The sequence below is a fragment of the Misgurnus anguillicaudatus genome, chromosome 6 (genome assembly GCF_027580225.2).
Source record: "Misgurnus anguillicaudatus chromosome 6, ASM2758022v2, whole genome shotgun sequence".
NCBI classification, from domain to species: domain Eukaryota; kingdom Metazoa; phylum Chordata; class Actinopteri; order Cypriniformes; family Cobitidae; genus Misgurnus; species Misgurnus anguillicaudatus.
The window spans coordinates 15,444,424-15,456,729 of record NC_073342.2 but is presented as its reverse complement, the minus strand read 5'-3'; the positions used below and the strand labels follow the sequence as shown (position 1 = coordinate 15,456,729).

Here is a 12,306-nt window from a genome sequence, read left to right as displayed (position 1 = left end):
TTTGAGTTTACTCGCTTCATTCGCTCGTGAAATTCTAGTCATTCGAATCATTCACGCGGAAATTCGCATCATGGGAGGGGCTTCTGCAACTACGCTGAAACTCCGCTCACTTCCTGTAATCACGTCACTCCAACAGCAAGGTCCTGATTGGTTAACACTGCACGGAAATCCGCCAAAGTGTAGACTTTTCAACTTGCGTGTTTCCCGTCACAACTCTCAATTCGCGCGCCTCACGTTCCGCGCCATTCGTGCCGCGCCTTTGGATTCGGATGCCTAATCGCTTTACATTGACTTAACATGTAAATCACTCGCGCTTGTCGCCTCTACCACGTCTGGTGTGAATCCTGCATAAGGGCCTATGTCCACCCATCCCTGCAACGAAATATAGTCACGAAATATTAGATTTTCTTTTCGTGTTCGTGGACATGATTTTTCTTGTTCTTCGTATTATTGAGCGTGAATGTCTTTTTCGTGTCACTTTCGTGAAATTTTAAATATTGTTTTTGTTTCCCAAGAATGATTTTAATTTTTTGTTTAATTTAATTTGTTGGTTTCTAATTTTTTCTTTTTTTAAACCATCGTTGCTTGGGGTTGGGGTTAGGATGCCTGAAATGTAACAGAAATTCGGTTTAACCCCAAACGACAGTGATAAAATAAATTGAGAAACCAATACATAAAATGACATGAAAATAAAGTCGTGCTCAAGGACATGGAAAACAATATACTGTATAGAAATTCATGCTGAGTGACAAAAAAAGACATTTGTTCTCAATGACACAAAAAAAGAGGTAAATCGTGTCCATTAACATAAATAAATAAAATACATATTTCGTGACTATACCTTGCCTTGAATTTGGATTGGTCCAGGAGCTTTTTTTCTGGGATCGGGGTATGGTTTTTATTGTTTCCAATGCTCTGCATTTTTTCCATGCTCAGCACCGAACACAAGAGTTTCACATTTTCAAACACCAACCAACTGGCCTAATCGAAACAACACCGATGATTAAAACAGAAGTATTGTAGCAACCAAATCTTTGTTAACAAAAATCATTTCTAGTTGAAATTTACAGCAGTTAAATGATTTTTTTGCGACATTGGACTTCGTTCAATTCAGCTTTTGAATTGCAATTCTGCATCCTGTTTTCGGCCTCATTTCAAATTCATGACAAATTCAGTAACTTAATACGAATACTGACTTTTAAATGTCACACAACATGTTTTTTTAAGGCAAGTAAGCATCCAAAACACCATAAGCTATTGACCAACATTGCGATTTTATTTCAACATTGTATTCAGGTGGGTAATCTAGGTTATACTTCTATTTGAAGGAGCGGAGGCCAGGACCAAACCTGGCAGCACCCCGTCAGTGATAGTGGAGGTGTGCTACGAATAGATTTTCCCTATGTTGTTGTTGGCGCTGGGCCATCGAGTCATCACACATGCCAGTTTCAAGGTACCATCTGTGCTTTCTACCCAGGATATCTCGGCTCGAAAACAGTGCAAGATGGCCCGTGCTTCCTCAAATGCGTGCCCAGGCCATCAAGACAGCATGGCTGCTGTTTTACCTCCAGCCTGTTGCCCCAGTCACGGTCGTAAAGCATCTACAAAAAGCCATGGGGGCCACTTGGCAGTGTTACTGCTTCATGTCATCAGAAGTATTACAGCCATTAAAATTCCTCATGTTCGGAGAGTTAAGCAAGTCACAATTTAATGAAGAGCACAAGTTAATATGCATGAGGACATTTTTTCGCTCTGCAAGTGATGTTGTGAATGCTTTTCGCTTCTTGTATGTAAACCAGCCTACCTATTTAATGACATTAAATCACGCTTTGAACTATTTCTGGTTTTAAAAGCGTAGGCGGGCTATAGGCTGAAAATAGTTATTTTTACACATATCCGTTTTGTTGTGACAGATCATTCATAAATGTCAAGTGACTATAGAAACTAAAGGTGTAAATGTGTTTCCATAATGAGGGTTATGACGACGGAAAGCGATTTCATACTCTCACACAACAGGCAAATGAGATGAGCACAACCTGTGACGCGTAATGGATGCTAATAGGACTTCATTTCGAGAATCATCTCTTAGACAAAAAGCACCATGCTGATGAGGGTGTGAAGGACCCCTCAGCTCCATCTGCGACCAGCTTTTAACCTTCACAAGAAAGAGTCTAGACTCAACCTTCATGTCAGTGTCAGATGTATAAGCGTGGGCATGACTGGCTCGTGAGGTTCCTTTACAACCAATTTGCTCGACAGCGCGCTCGGTCCCGGACTGGTGCGGTGATTTACGCAGACGTGTCGTGCTACGCTCAGTCAATCTAGGGTGTGAGATTGAAGAGGGGTCATGGAAGCGACGCTTCTTTTTTCACCCTAGTTGAAGCCACCTGCCTGGATAACATATGTCAGACGGAATCATGTCTCACGGGAACACACGCGTGAATGGATCCTCAGGCCAAACGTGTGACCTTCCCATGGCTTCGTGAATAATCCCAACCTGGAAATTGTAGTTTATAGTCTGTGCCATCTGTACAACGAATGCTGATGCCAATCGCTGCAATTTTAAACTTAGCATGACGAGTACGTATACATGGTTTAAGTTACACAAGGGCTTACAATTCTTATTTCTTGGCTTACTGCGTATTATATTGCCTACATTGTTAAGAGGTATGTGAAATAGCAGTATACAATTCTAAATAATAAACTAACGATATATAGAATAGTTCAGGGGAAAATGAAAATTCGCTCATAATTTAGTCACACTAATGATATCCTAGGTGTTTGAATGTAAACACATCTGGAAAGAAATGGTGGCATGCCGCCTACTTGTCAGTACAAATAAAGATAATTGGCAGAATTTAATAAAGTAAAATACCAGTGGCAGCCAGTGACTTCTTTTTTTCGAGGGCGCACGATGCGAAGTTCGTCACAACATGTATGTAACCCGTCATGTGTGTGGTTCGTCATTTCAATATATGGGTTCTGCGCGTTGAGTGATCTTATGAGCGTTACGTGTTTTGCCAAAATAAGTGCCTGCTGCAGACACGTCTAAAGGGTTTATGATAAAAGAGACGGTTGCGTTTGCCAGATACTCGCATAACCTCATGTGTAATAAGAGTTTACTGTTAAAGGAGTGTCTTATGTGTATTTTGTGAACATGAGCGTCTCTTTTATCATAAACGTTTTTGACGCGTGTGCAGCAGGCACTTATTTTGACAAAACACGTGATGCACATGGTTCACATGACGCAACAAACCCATATTTTGAAAACATGAGCAACACACAGGATACTCCAAACACTTATTTTGAATTTGCACCCCTCGGAAGAGCAGTCACGAGCCGCCACTGAAAAATACGCAGCATTTTGTCATATCAACATATATTTTTATGATACTATTCCTTCACTGGAAAAAATTCTTTGCGGTCTTAATTTTTTGTCATTTCAACTTACTTTTAACTTATTATTTATCTTGACTAGAGAGGAGTTGTTATAACTGCAGATGAGTTGTTAAAACTTATAAAATAAAGTTGACTTTTTAACTATATTTTATAAGTTATAACAACTCATCGCTTGTCACATAATGATTACATTTAAGATTATTTGTTTGCTTAACTTAAAAAGTAAGTTACCTGGTTGCCTTAAAATGTTGAGTTAATTTAACTTAAAGATATTAGTTTACTAATATTAGTTAAAGTTGTGTAAACGTGGTTGTTTCAACTAATATTTTTAAGTTGAATTAACTTAACATTTTAAGACAACAAGGTACACTGTAAAAAACATGCAGGATGAAGTTAAAACAACTTTTTTTCAAAAGTAATTCAACATACTATTTAAAGTTTTAACCTGTGATAAGTTGACGTGACCTGTAAAAACAAGTTGAAATGGTTTAACTTATATTTTTATGTTACATTAACTTAAGAAATTATGTTGAATATTTTTTTTACAGTATAACTTTTTAAGTTGAACACACTTTTTTACAGTGCATCTTCTGTATAAGCTGGTGGCTCATTTCCATCTCAAATGTCCAAACTTAAATAGTACAGCATTGGTTACAGTGTTTCTCAACTTGCAACCCTTGTGACCCTCCTTATAAAACTTTTTTGTCCCTCTATTTAGAAAACTCTTCCATAAAAAACTTGCTCAACTCCTCGACTGGGATTTCACACAACGATTGACATTTTGGGAGGGGGGTCACAAGGACTGGAGTTGAGAAACATTGCTCTAAAACACAAGCCTTTCGACTAAATACCGAGAAGAATGATGTGAAAACATTTAAAGCATCACCAAATAATGAACCACTCCTAAAAGCCATAAAACTATTTATTGCTGCTTGCGTAGTGCCCTTTTGGCAGACAGCGGTAGGAGAACACAAAGAGTTATAATCTATCGTTATTGTGCATAAAATAGCAGTCTTGAGGACCATTCTCATGCCTATAATACGACTTGTTTAAGTAATTACCAGCGATTGTGTAACACTAGAATAGAACACAGCCTGTAAGTGGGGTCCTGTTGTGCTGTCTGCAGATCGGATCATTCAATCAAGATTATACCACTTACGCCAACCTCGTGCACACAGTCTGCATCTTTCAGTAAGTGCGTGTTTGATTTTTATGCTTTTAGTGACTTCGGTCTTAGGAAACACATGAAAGAGAGTGAGAAAGATCAAAAGCTGACAGAAGGGAGGTCAGGTAGATGGTCCGTAAGAGCCATAAATCAGCCCACACTTTAAAGCTCCTCTTTGGGGTAAAAGAGGTGATTTGGCTTAGAGGAGATGGCTTTTTCTTTCCTGGTTTGCTGTGATTCTCAAAAATCTTGAGCCTGTTTGTTATCTGCTTGTGTTTAACGCACAGACTGCGCATAGAACGCTGTGTAACAGGTGAATGCAGTTGGAAACCTTACGGTACGTTCTTCACACGCGGTGAAAACGTTAATGTTTGACGAAAGGCTTGTCAACAGCCAATCACAGTGACCGCTACACATGCTTCGGTCTTCCATGAACTTAATTGGCTGGCTTATTTGTATAACATTTTCCTAATGTTCAACGGCAGTGATGCGGCGTCAACGAATCCACAATTCAGTTCGGCAATGCATGACATCACTCATTGAAAGTGAATGGGAATCATTAACGCTTACGTCCCGTGTGAACATATCGTTAGCGAACGTACAGCATGAGTGCACTGATTGGTTACACAGGTAGGTGTGGCCCGCCCCCTTTACGGATAGAAGAAACAGCTTAAATGCATGGAAACAGAAAGCGATTTGGTTCCTTCCTCTTTAATTCCATTTTTTGTCCACTCCTTGTTTTTACTCTTTCAATCTTTATAATGTTGGCAAAAAGACTCTCTCGCACCATTACTGAAAGAGATAGAGTAGCTTCCGCCTCATTATTTTTTACACGGTGTGTCTGTGCTGTCGTCCTTGGGACCACTTGATTATGATCCCACCGGGTTGCCTCTGACATCGCAGGTCTACCGGTCGCATTAAACAAGCTCGTTTATTTGAGGCCAGTTCCTCTTTAGTGCAATTCTGGTTGCATCGGGTGTATTTGTTACTTTTAGTGTTGGCTGTGAGCAAAAATTACCAATTGATAGCTACTTTATTTCCGGATGCTTGCCATGACCTGTTTTATGCCGTGTGGTCCTGTTTAAATCATCTGCAATTATTTCCTTAATCATTTTTCAGTAGGCGATGCTGAGATCATTCTGTAAAAGACCCCCAAGTGTAACCGGTCCTTCAGAGCTGCAGTGATTTGTGTCCTTGTTTATGATTGGCTGTGCTTTGTGTGTCACAGGCCCATCAGACACCTGATGGGCCTTGCATGGTTCCCTGCAACAGACTTACTGTATATCCTCTTTGTCATTTCATTAAATCCTAATTAAATGCATCTCATCTCCTGCCACCATGATTGCAGCGTCTACAGTGTGAACATGACCAAAAAAAACCCTGCAGCCTTCTAAAGGGAAAATGTTTTGTGTGAACCAAAGCATGTTTGATGAAGATGTGGTTATTTAACCTCAAACCTCACCTTTTAATTTAGTATCTCCTCATATCCATCCATCAGATTCAAATGCAATGCTTTTAGCCTAGTGTCTCCAAGGGAGGAGCTTGGATAGGTCTCACAATACCCCTTAAGTCTGCTAGCAGAGATAGCGTGGCGAGAGGATGCTATGTAGACGTTCGTCTTCTGAGTTTCCTGCCCAAGCCAGCTGTGACAGTGGACGGCTCCACCAGTCTCAATTCAGAGACATTGGAAGACTTTATTCTCCCTGATCCACATGTCCACCATCTGGGGCTTGCCAGGCCAGACAGCTCATTGTTTCGAGAGATATGAGCAAGTGGAAGCCAACATTGACGTGATTGACTCCAGCTAAGGCTGTGTAGCTCAAATGCCAACAGAACAAATGCACACATACAGGTGGGAGGTGAACAGAGGTCCGCATGGTCATTAAGTTAACAAGACTGAACCTGGTGGGTAAACAAGACCCGGTGATCCGACCTGACCCGACTGGTACTGTTCAATTCGAACAGAGTCAAAGTTAAGCATTGTTTTTTTTTATTCATATTCTAAGCATGTTTATCCACATGCAGGAAGAGAATATAAAATGTATGAGTTGTGTTATGATAATTATTTACAAGAAAATTTGTGCAGCTTTAAATTCTGCTTATTTTCAGAAAAAAAGTAAAATAAAGGGACCAAGCTGTTTCATGGGGTGGTACGTTATAAATAGGATCACAATATGTACCATTTAGGTCGAAATTTGTATAGATTTGGTACAAATATGCACATATGAGGTACTAAAATGCACTCTTTAGTATCAGTATGCATCTCTGAGGTGGTAAAATGAACCCTTTAGGTGCCAAGGTGTACTTTGGAAGTGACAGGTAGGAACTATTTTTTACCGTTTTTTTTTCTTCCTGAAAGTGTATTTTATTAATAAAACAATCACGAACAGTTTCCTTGAGATGTGTATATCATGTTTAAAGGGGATATATCATAAAATATTTTATGATTTCCATGTTTAAGTGCTATAATTGTGCCCCCAGTGCTTCTATCAACCTAGAAAATGTGAGAAAGATCAAACCAGTAACTTAGTTTTGGTAAACCATTCTCTGCAAGCATGTAAGAAAATAGGTCATTGAAATTTGGCTCCCCTTGTGATGTCAGAAGGGGATAATAATGACCCTTAATCTGCATTATCCAACCACGGCACTACCATTTATTGCAGAGATCAGCTCATTTGCATTTAAAAGGACACACCCAAAAAAGGAAAATTTTTGCTGACACCTATAAAAGTGTCAATTTTAAAGGGACACAAGGGAGCATTTTTATGTTAATAAATCATCTTCGTAAGTCGGTATATGGTTAAATGACTCATTACATGACGAATGAAGACTCTCTCGCCCACCCCTACCGTCTTTAGGAAGAATACCCCACTTTCAAGTTCGCTGTATCCGACCTGATTCAGTCTCGTAAAGTCTCAGATATAGAAAGCATTTACTCCCAGACACTAGGGGGAGCTAGTAGAGAAATAATACTCAGACTTGCCTTGTGTGCCTTTAACATGCTATAATAAATTTGGGGTATTTTAAGCTAGAATTTCATATGTACTCTGGGGACACCAAAGATTTATTTGACATCTTACAAAAGTCTTGTGAATGCCCCTTTAAAAAAATATGTAACATTAAGCTTGGCTTTTCCAACATAGGAGATCAGTGTTGCTGTAAAGAAACGATATTTCAGATAACTGGTGCCATAGATCAACCTAGTGGATGTTAAAAAATGGTTTGACAAATGCAATTTTCTTTCTTATTTCGCATTTCCTGTTAAGACAGGAAGTTGGGATTGCTAGTCGGTTGTAGGTGGGAATGGAGGAGGGGAAGAGAGTTTTTTTAGAGAGAGGTTTATTGGATTTTACGCCCATGCATACACGATGAGTCATTGGTATACTTGGACCATTTTTACAGAAGAGAAAGACCATTATTTAGGGAAAATGTTTCTTTCTCTCTCTCTCTTTATACAGTATACACGTATACCATCTGTATCTCAGAGTTCTGCTTATGTCTTGACATTATGTCTTCTCTATGTATAAAAGAATATATTTTATATGTATATTTTACTGTAAAAAAAAATGAAATGAAATGTTTTGAAAACGTTCAGACACTTTTTGTCTAAATCATAGCCCTGGACACATTAAGCATTCTCTCCATGATAAAGGAGTCCATCCCTGGATGAGTTTTAAACAGTGCAGGAAGACTTTTCATATGTGCTGGGTGCTTGTTGGCTTTTCAATTTAAGATTTTCGTTTTGTATATGTGTATGCTTTAGACTGGTTGTGTGAGTAGTTGTTTTAGTCTTTTACTAAATGTCACAAGTGCTCTCAAGCACAATAACTCTAATCTTCTCTTTTTGTAGATCTGTGTTTTATATACATGTAGTTTTGACTGCCAGATCTTGGCCAATAACAGAGAAGAGTGAGAGATGCAGGATTTTGCTACTGGCTCACTGTTATCAGCTCTTCTCCTTACCTTTGCTTTTCCTAAAACATGCACACACATGAACATACACAATTTGATTTACTTATGCTAACTGTTCATAGCTCTTTTTTGTCTTTCTGTGTTTGTTTATAGTGAGCTATCTTGACAGTATTACAGACACTTCTGGTGTTTAGGCTTGTCCAATGGATAGACAGCAACATTATGCTGCACATTAATGGCGCTTTTTATTGCATAGTACTGCGGTTTGGTTTTGGTCGGGGCAGCTTACTTTTGGGGGCTTTTCCACTGGGTGCGGTACATAGTACCCAATACTTTTTTTAGTACCACCTCGGTTGGGGTTCCAAGTGACCCGTGCTTATACCAAAACATGACGCGAAAACACTGTAGATCACTGATTGGCCTGAGAGAATCGTCACTACCAGCGTCATCGCTATAATGTAAAAGATTAGCTTTACCTTCATGCCAGCTTGCGCTGTCTCGAGTAAACCTGTTTTCATCTGTGCTTTGCTGTAAGTTCCCAAACTCCCTTTTAGCCATGAAAACATTCACAGGTTGAGAATCAGGAACACCATAACAGTTTTTTTCCAGACTTGCAGTTTGTGGCGGCACATTCGCAACGCGCACGTCCACATATATGCTTAAATGCAACTTAAATGAGGCTCAGCGGAGCGCGTCGACTGACGCCACGGGTGTTGGTTAATTTTAATTTGTGAAGGACTAAGAAATAAATGAATGTATGGGAATGTACCACGACGCTCTCACTTGTATGATGTCACAGCAGTAGGCAGTGCAAATATAACGACACGCCCATAATCCCTCCCCCTCCGAAGTGTTACTAAACTCGATGGAAAAGCTAACCAAGCCAAAGTGAGGTGAGCTGACCCGACCTGAACCAAACATAGTGGGGTACTATGCAATGGAAAAGGACCATAAGAGACCCAGGATGTGTCCGATATAGCGCCCTATACCCTTGTATGTTTGAGGAAACATCAATTTTTAATGGTGTCTGAAATCATAGTTGCCGCTACTCGTCCACTAAATACTCGCCCGAAGATGTGGCAGCTGGTGATGCACATTGGTTCACGTGATGCGCCAAACACATATTTTGACACGATGAGCCACACACGAGAGGCTAAATACATGTTGTGACGAGGTTCGCTTCGTGCACCCTTGAAAAAGAAGTCACCGGCTGCAACTATATTAGTGAACTAAAATAGGGGATAGTGACATGGGTATAGTGTTATGAAGTTGTAGGATGAACCCAAATGCAGACAGATGAACACTAAAGACTTTTATTGTGACAAAACAGAAAACAAAACCCACGAGGTGGCAAAACAATATAAACAGGAAGACTTAAGTACACTAAACTAGACAGGACACTGGACTAAACTCTGACACTAAACTGGATACACTTAACAATTAACTAGACAAAACACTTTACATATAAACACTAGACTAGACTTGATCTTTAAACAGCGTACTCACAGGTATCTGGATACACAGAAACAATGCACAAGCACAGGACAACAAACACAAGGATCTTAAATAGAGGACAACTAATGAGGGCAACAGGTGACAGGAATTAAACAATAATGAGGAGGATGACAAGGGAGCGGGGTAAAAGAGACAAGACACTGGGAACACGTGGTCCAGTAAATCAATATTAAGACCACGTGAACCCACACAAAACATGGGTCTGTCATGATTCTGCCACAAGACAAGATTAAACAAAGGACAAGATGGCAGAACCATGACAGAATCCCCCCCTAAAGGAGCGGCTTCCAGACGCTCCCCAGGGGAACACTAGACACAGGACAAGACAGACTGACAGATAGACATACACCAAGAAAACATAACAAATATACATAGGGGCAGACAAGAATACACTACAAAGGGGTTGGGGTGACATAATAAAAACAACAAACAAGGGAGGGGGGGCGGAGGCAAAACAATGTTCAGGTGAGGAAGTCCAGGTAGGGTGGAGCTGGGTGGGCAAGGGGTCTTGGGTTCAGGGGTATTGGAGGGCTTAGGACGAGGAGTCCGGGCAGGCTTGGTGGGGATCTTGGAGGGAGCAGGCTTGGTTATGGATGCAGGCTGGGAAAGGGGAACAAAAGGAGGCAAGGCAGGGTTCCAGGACGTGGTAGGGGTAGACAAGGGAGCAGACGGGGGCGAGCCAGGACTCACTGGGTAGGGGAGAGAGTTCAGGGAGGACATTGAGACAGTGGCAGGGGACCAGGCAGACAAACAGGACGATGGTGCACGGGAGGAAGCAACTGAAGGAGCCGGTGAGACAGGGGGCGCTGCGGCCGGCAGCGGAGACGAGACAGGAGCCGTGACAGGGGGCGCTGCGGCCGGCAGCGGAGACGAGACAGGGGCCGTGACAGGGGGCGCTGCGTCCGGCAGCGGAGACGAGACAGGGGCCGTTGCGTCCGGCAGCGGAGACGAGACAGAGACCGTGACAGGGGGCTGCAGCGGTGGCTGCGCAGACGGCAGGGGCTGCAGCGGTGGCTGCGCAGACGGCAGGGGCTGCAGCGGTGGCTGCGCAGACGGCAGGGGCTGCAGCGGTGGCTGCGCAGACGGCAGGGGCTGCAGCGGTGGCTGCGCAGACGGCTGGGGCTGCAGCGGTAGCTGCGCAGACGGCTGGGGCTGCAGCGGTGGCTGCGCAGACGGCTGGGGCTGCAGCGGTGGCTGCGCAAGCTGAGGGTCCACAACCCCTCTCCTCCTCCTCTTCTTGCGCGGCCGTGGCACAGATGCTGTGGCAGGTGAGGTGAGGACAGTGGTGGGAGCAGCCGGCTTCGAAGAGGACCCCTCGGACGGCGACTCCCATGATACCCTTCGCTGTCGCTTTCCTCCGAGGTCAGGTGGCTGGACAGAGGTGGCAGGAACTGGAGTGGTGATCGCTGGGTCCTCCAGCGCCAGCACTCCAACGGTGATACCCTCTGGTATAGGAGGCAGTGGGGCAGGTGGAGGTGCAGCCCTAGCTGAGGCCCTGGGCTCTGGCCGATTACTAATATAACGCACCAAGTCCTCGAAGCCCAGGTACCTCAGCATCCTCATCTCGCCGGAGTTGAGAGGCTCATTAAGGCAACGACTGAAAATTACCTTCAACTCGTCCTCAGAAAAATTGGTGTCTCTAGCTGCTCGCACAAAGTCCACAGCAAAGGGAAAGACCTCCGCCTCCTTCTGGCGGAGGCCAAAAAGACGATGGGCTTGGCGAGCTCGCTCCGCCAGGTCCACTCTGTCTGCTGGGTTCGTTTCTGGCTTGTGCATTCTGTTATGAAGTTGTAGGATGAACCCAAATGCAGACAGAGATGAACACTAAAGACTTTTATTGTGACAAAACAGAAAACAAAACCCACGAGGGGGCAAAACAATATAAACAGGAAGACTTAAGTACACTAAACTAGACAGGACACTGGACTAAACTCTGACACTAAACTGGATACACTTAACAATTAACTAGACAAAACACTTGACATATAAACACTAGACTAGACTTGATCTTTAAACAGCGTACTCACAGGTATATGGATACACAGAAACAATGCACAAGCACAGGACAACAAACACAAGGATCTTAAATAGAGGACAACTAATGAGGGCAACAGGTGACAGGAATTAAACAATAATGAGGAGGATGACAAGGGAGCGGGGTAAAAGAGACAAGACACTGGGAACACGTGGTCCAGTAAATCAATACTAAGACCACGTGAACCCACACAAAACATGGGTCTGTCATGATTCTGCCACAAGACAAGATTAAACAAAGGACAAGATGGCAGAACCATGACATATAGGGTGCTGTTTCA

At 42.5% G+C, this 12,306-nt stretch overlaps 2 protein-coding genes across 2 annotated transcripts in view; one reads left to right on the top strand and one right to left on the bottom strand.

Annotated features, from left to right (window-relative positions):
* The window catches only part of ntrk3a (neurotrophic tyrosine kinase, receptor, type 3a), a 280,863-nt gene that overhangs the window by 74,579 nt on the left and 193,978 nt on the right, over positions 1 to 12,306 (top strand). The window lies entirely within an intron of this gene.
* LOC141364311 (uncharacterized) lies at positions 9,826 to 12,286 on the bottom strand. Its single transcript, XM_073868565.1, has one exon. It carries the CDS (start codon positions 11,765 to 11,767, stop codon positions 10,301 to 10,303), a length of 1,467 nt encoding a protein of 488 aa, XP_073724666.1. The 5' UTR covers positions 11,768 to 12,286; the 3' UTR covers positions 9,826 to 10,300.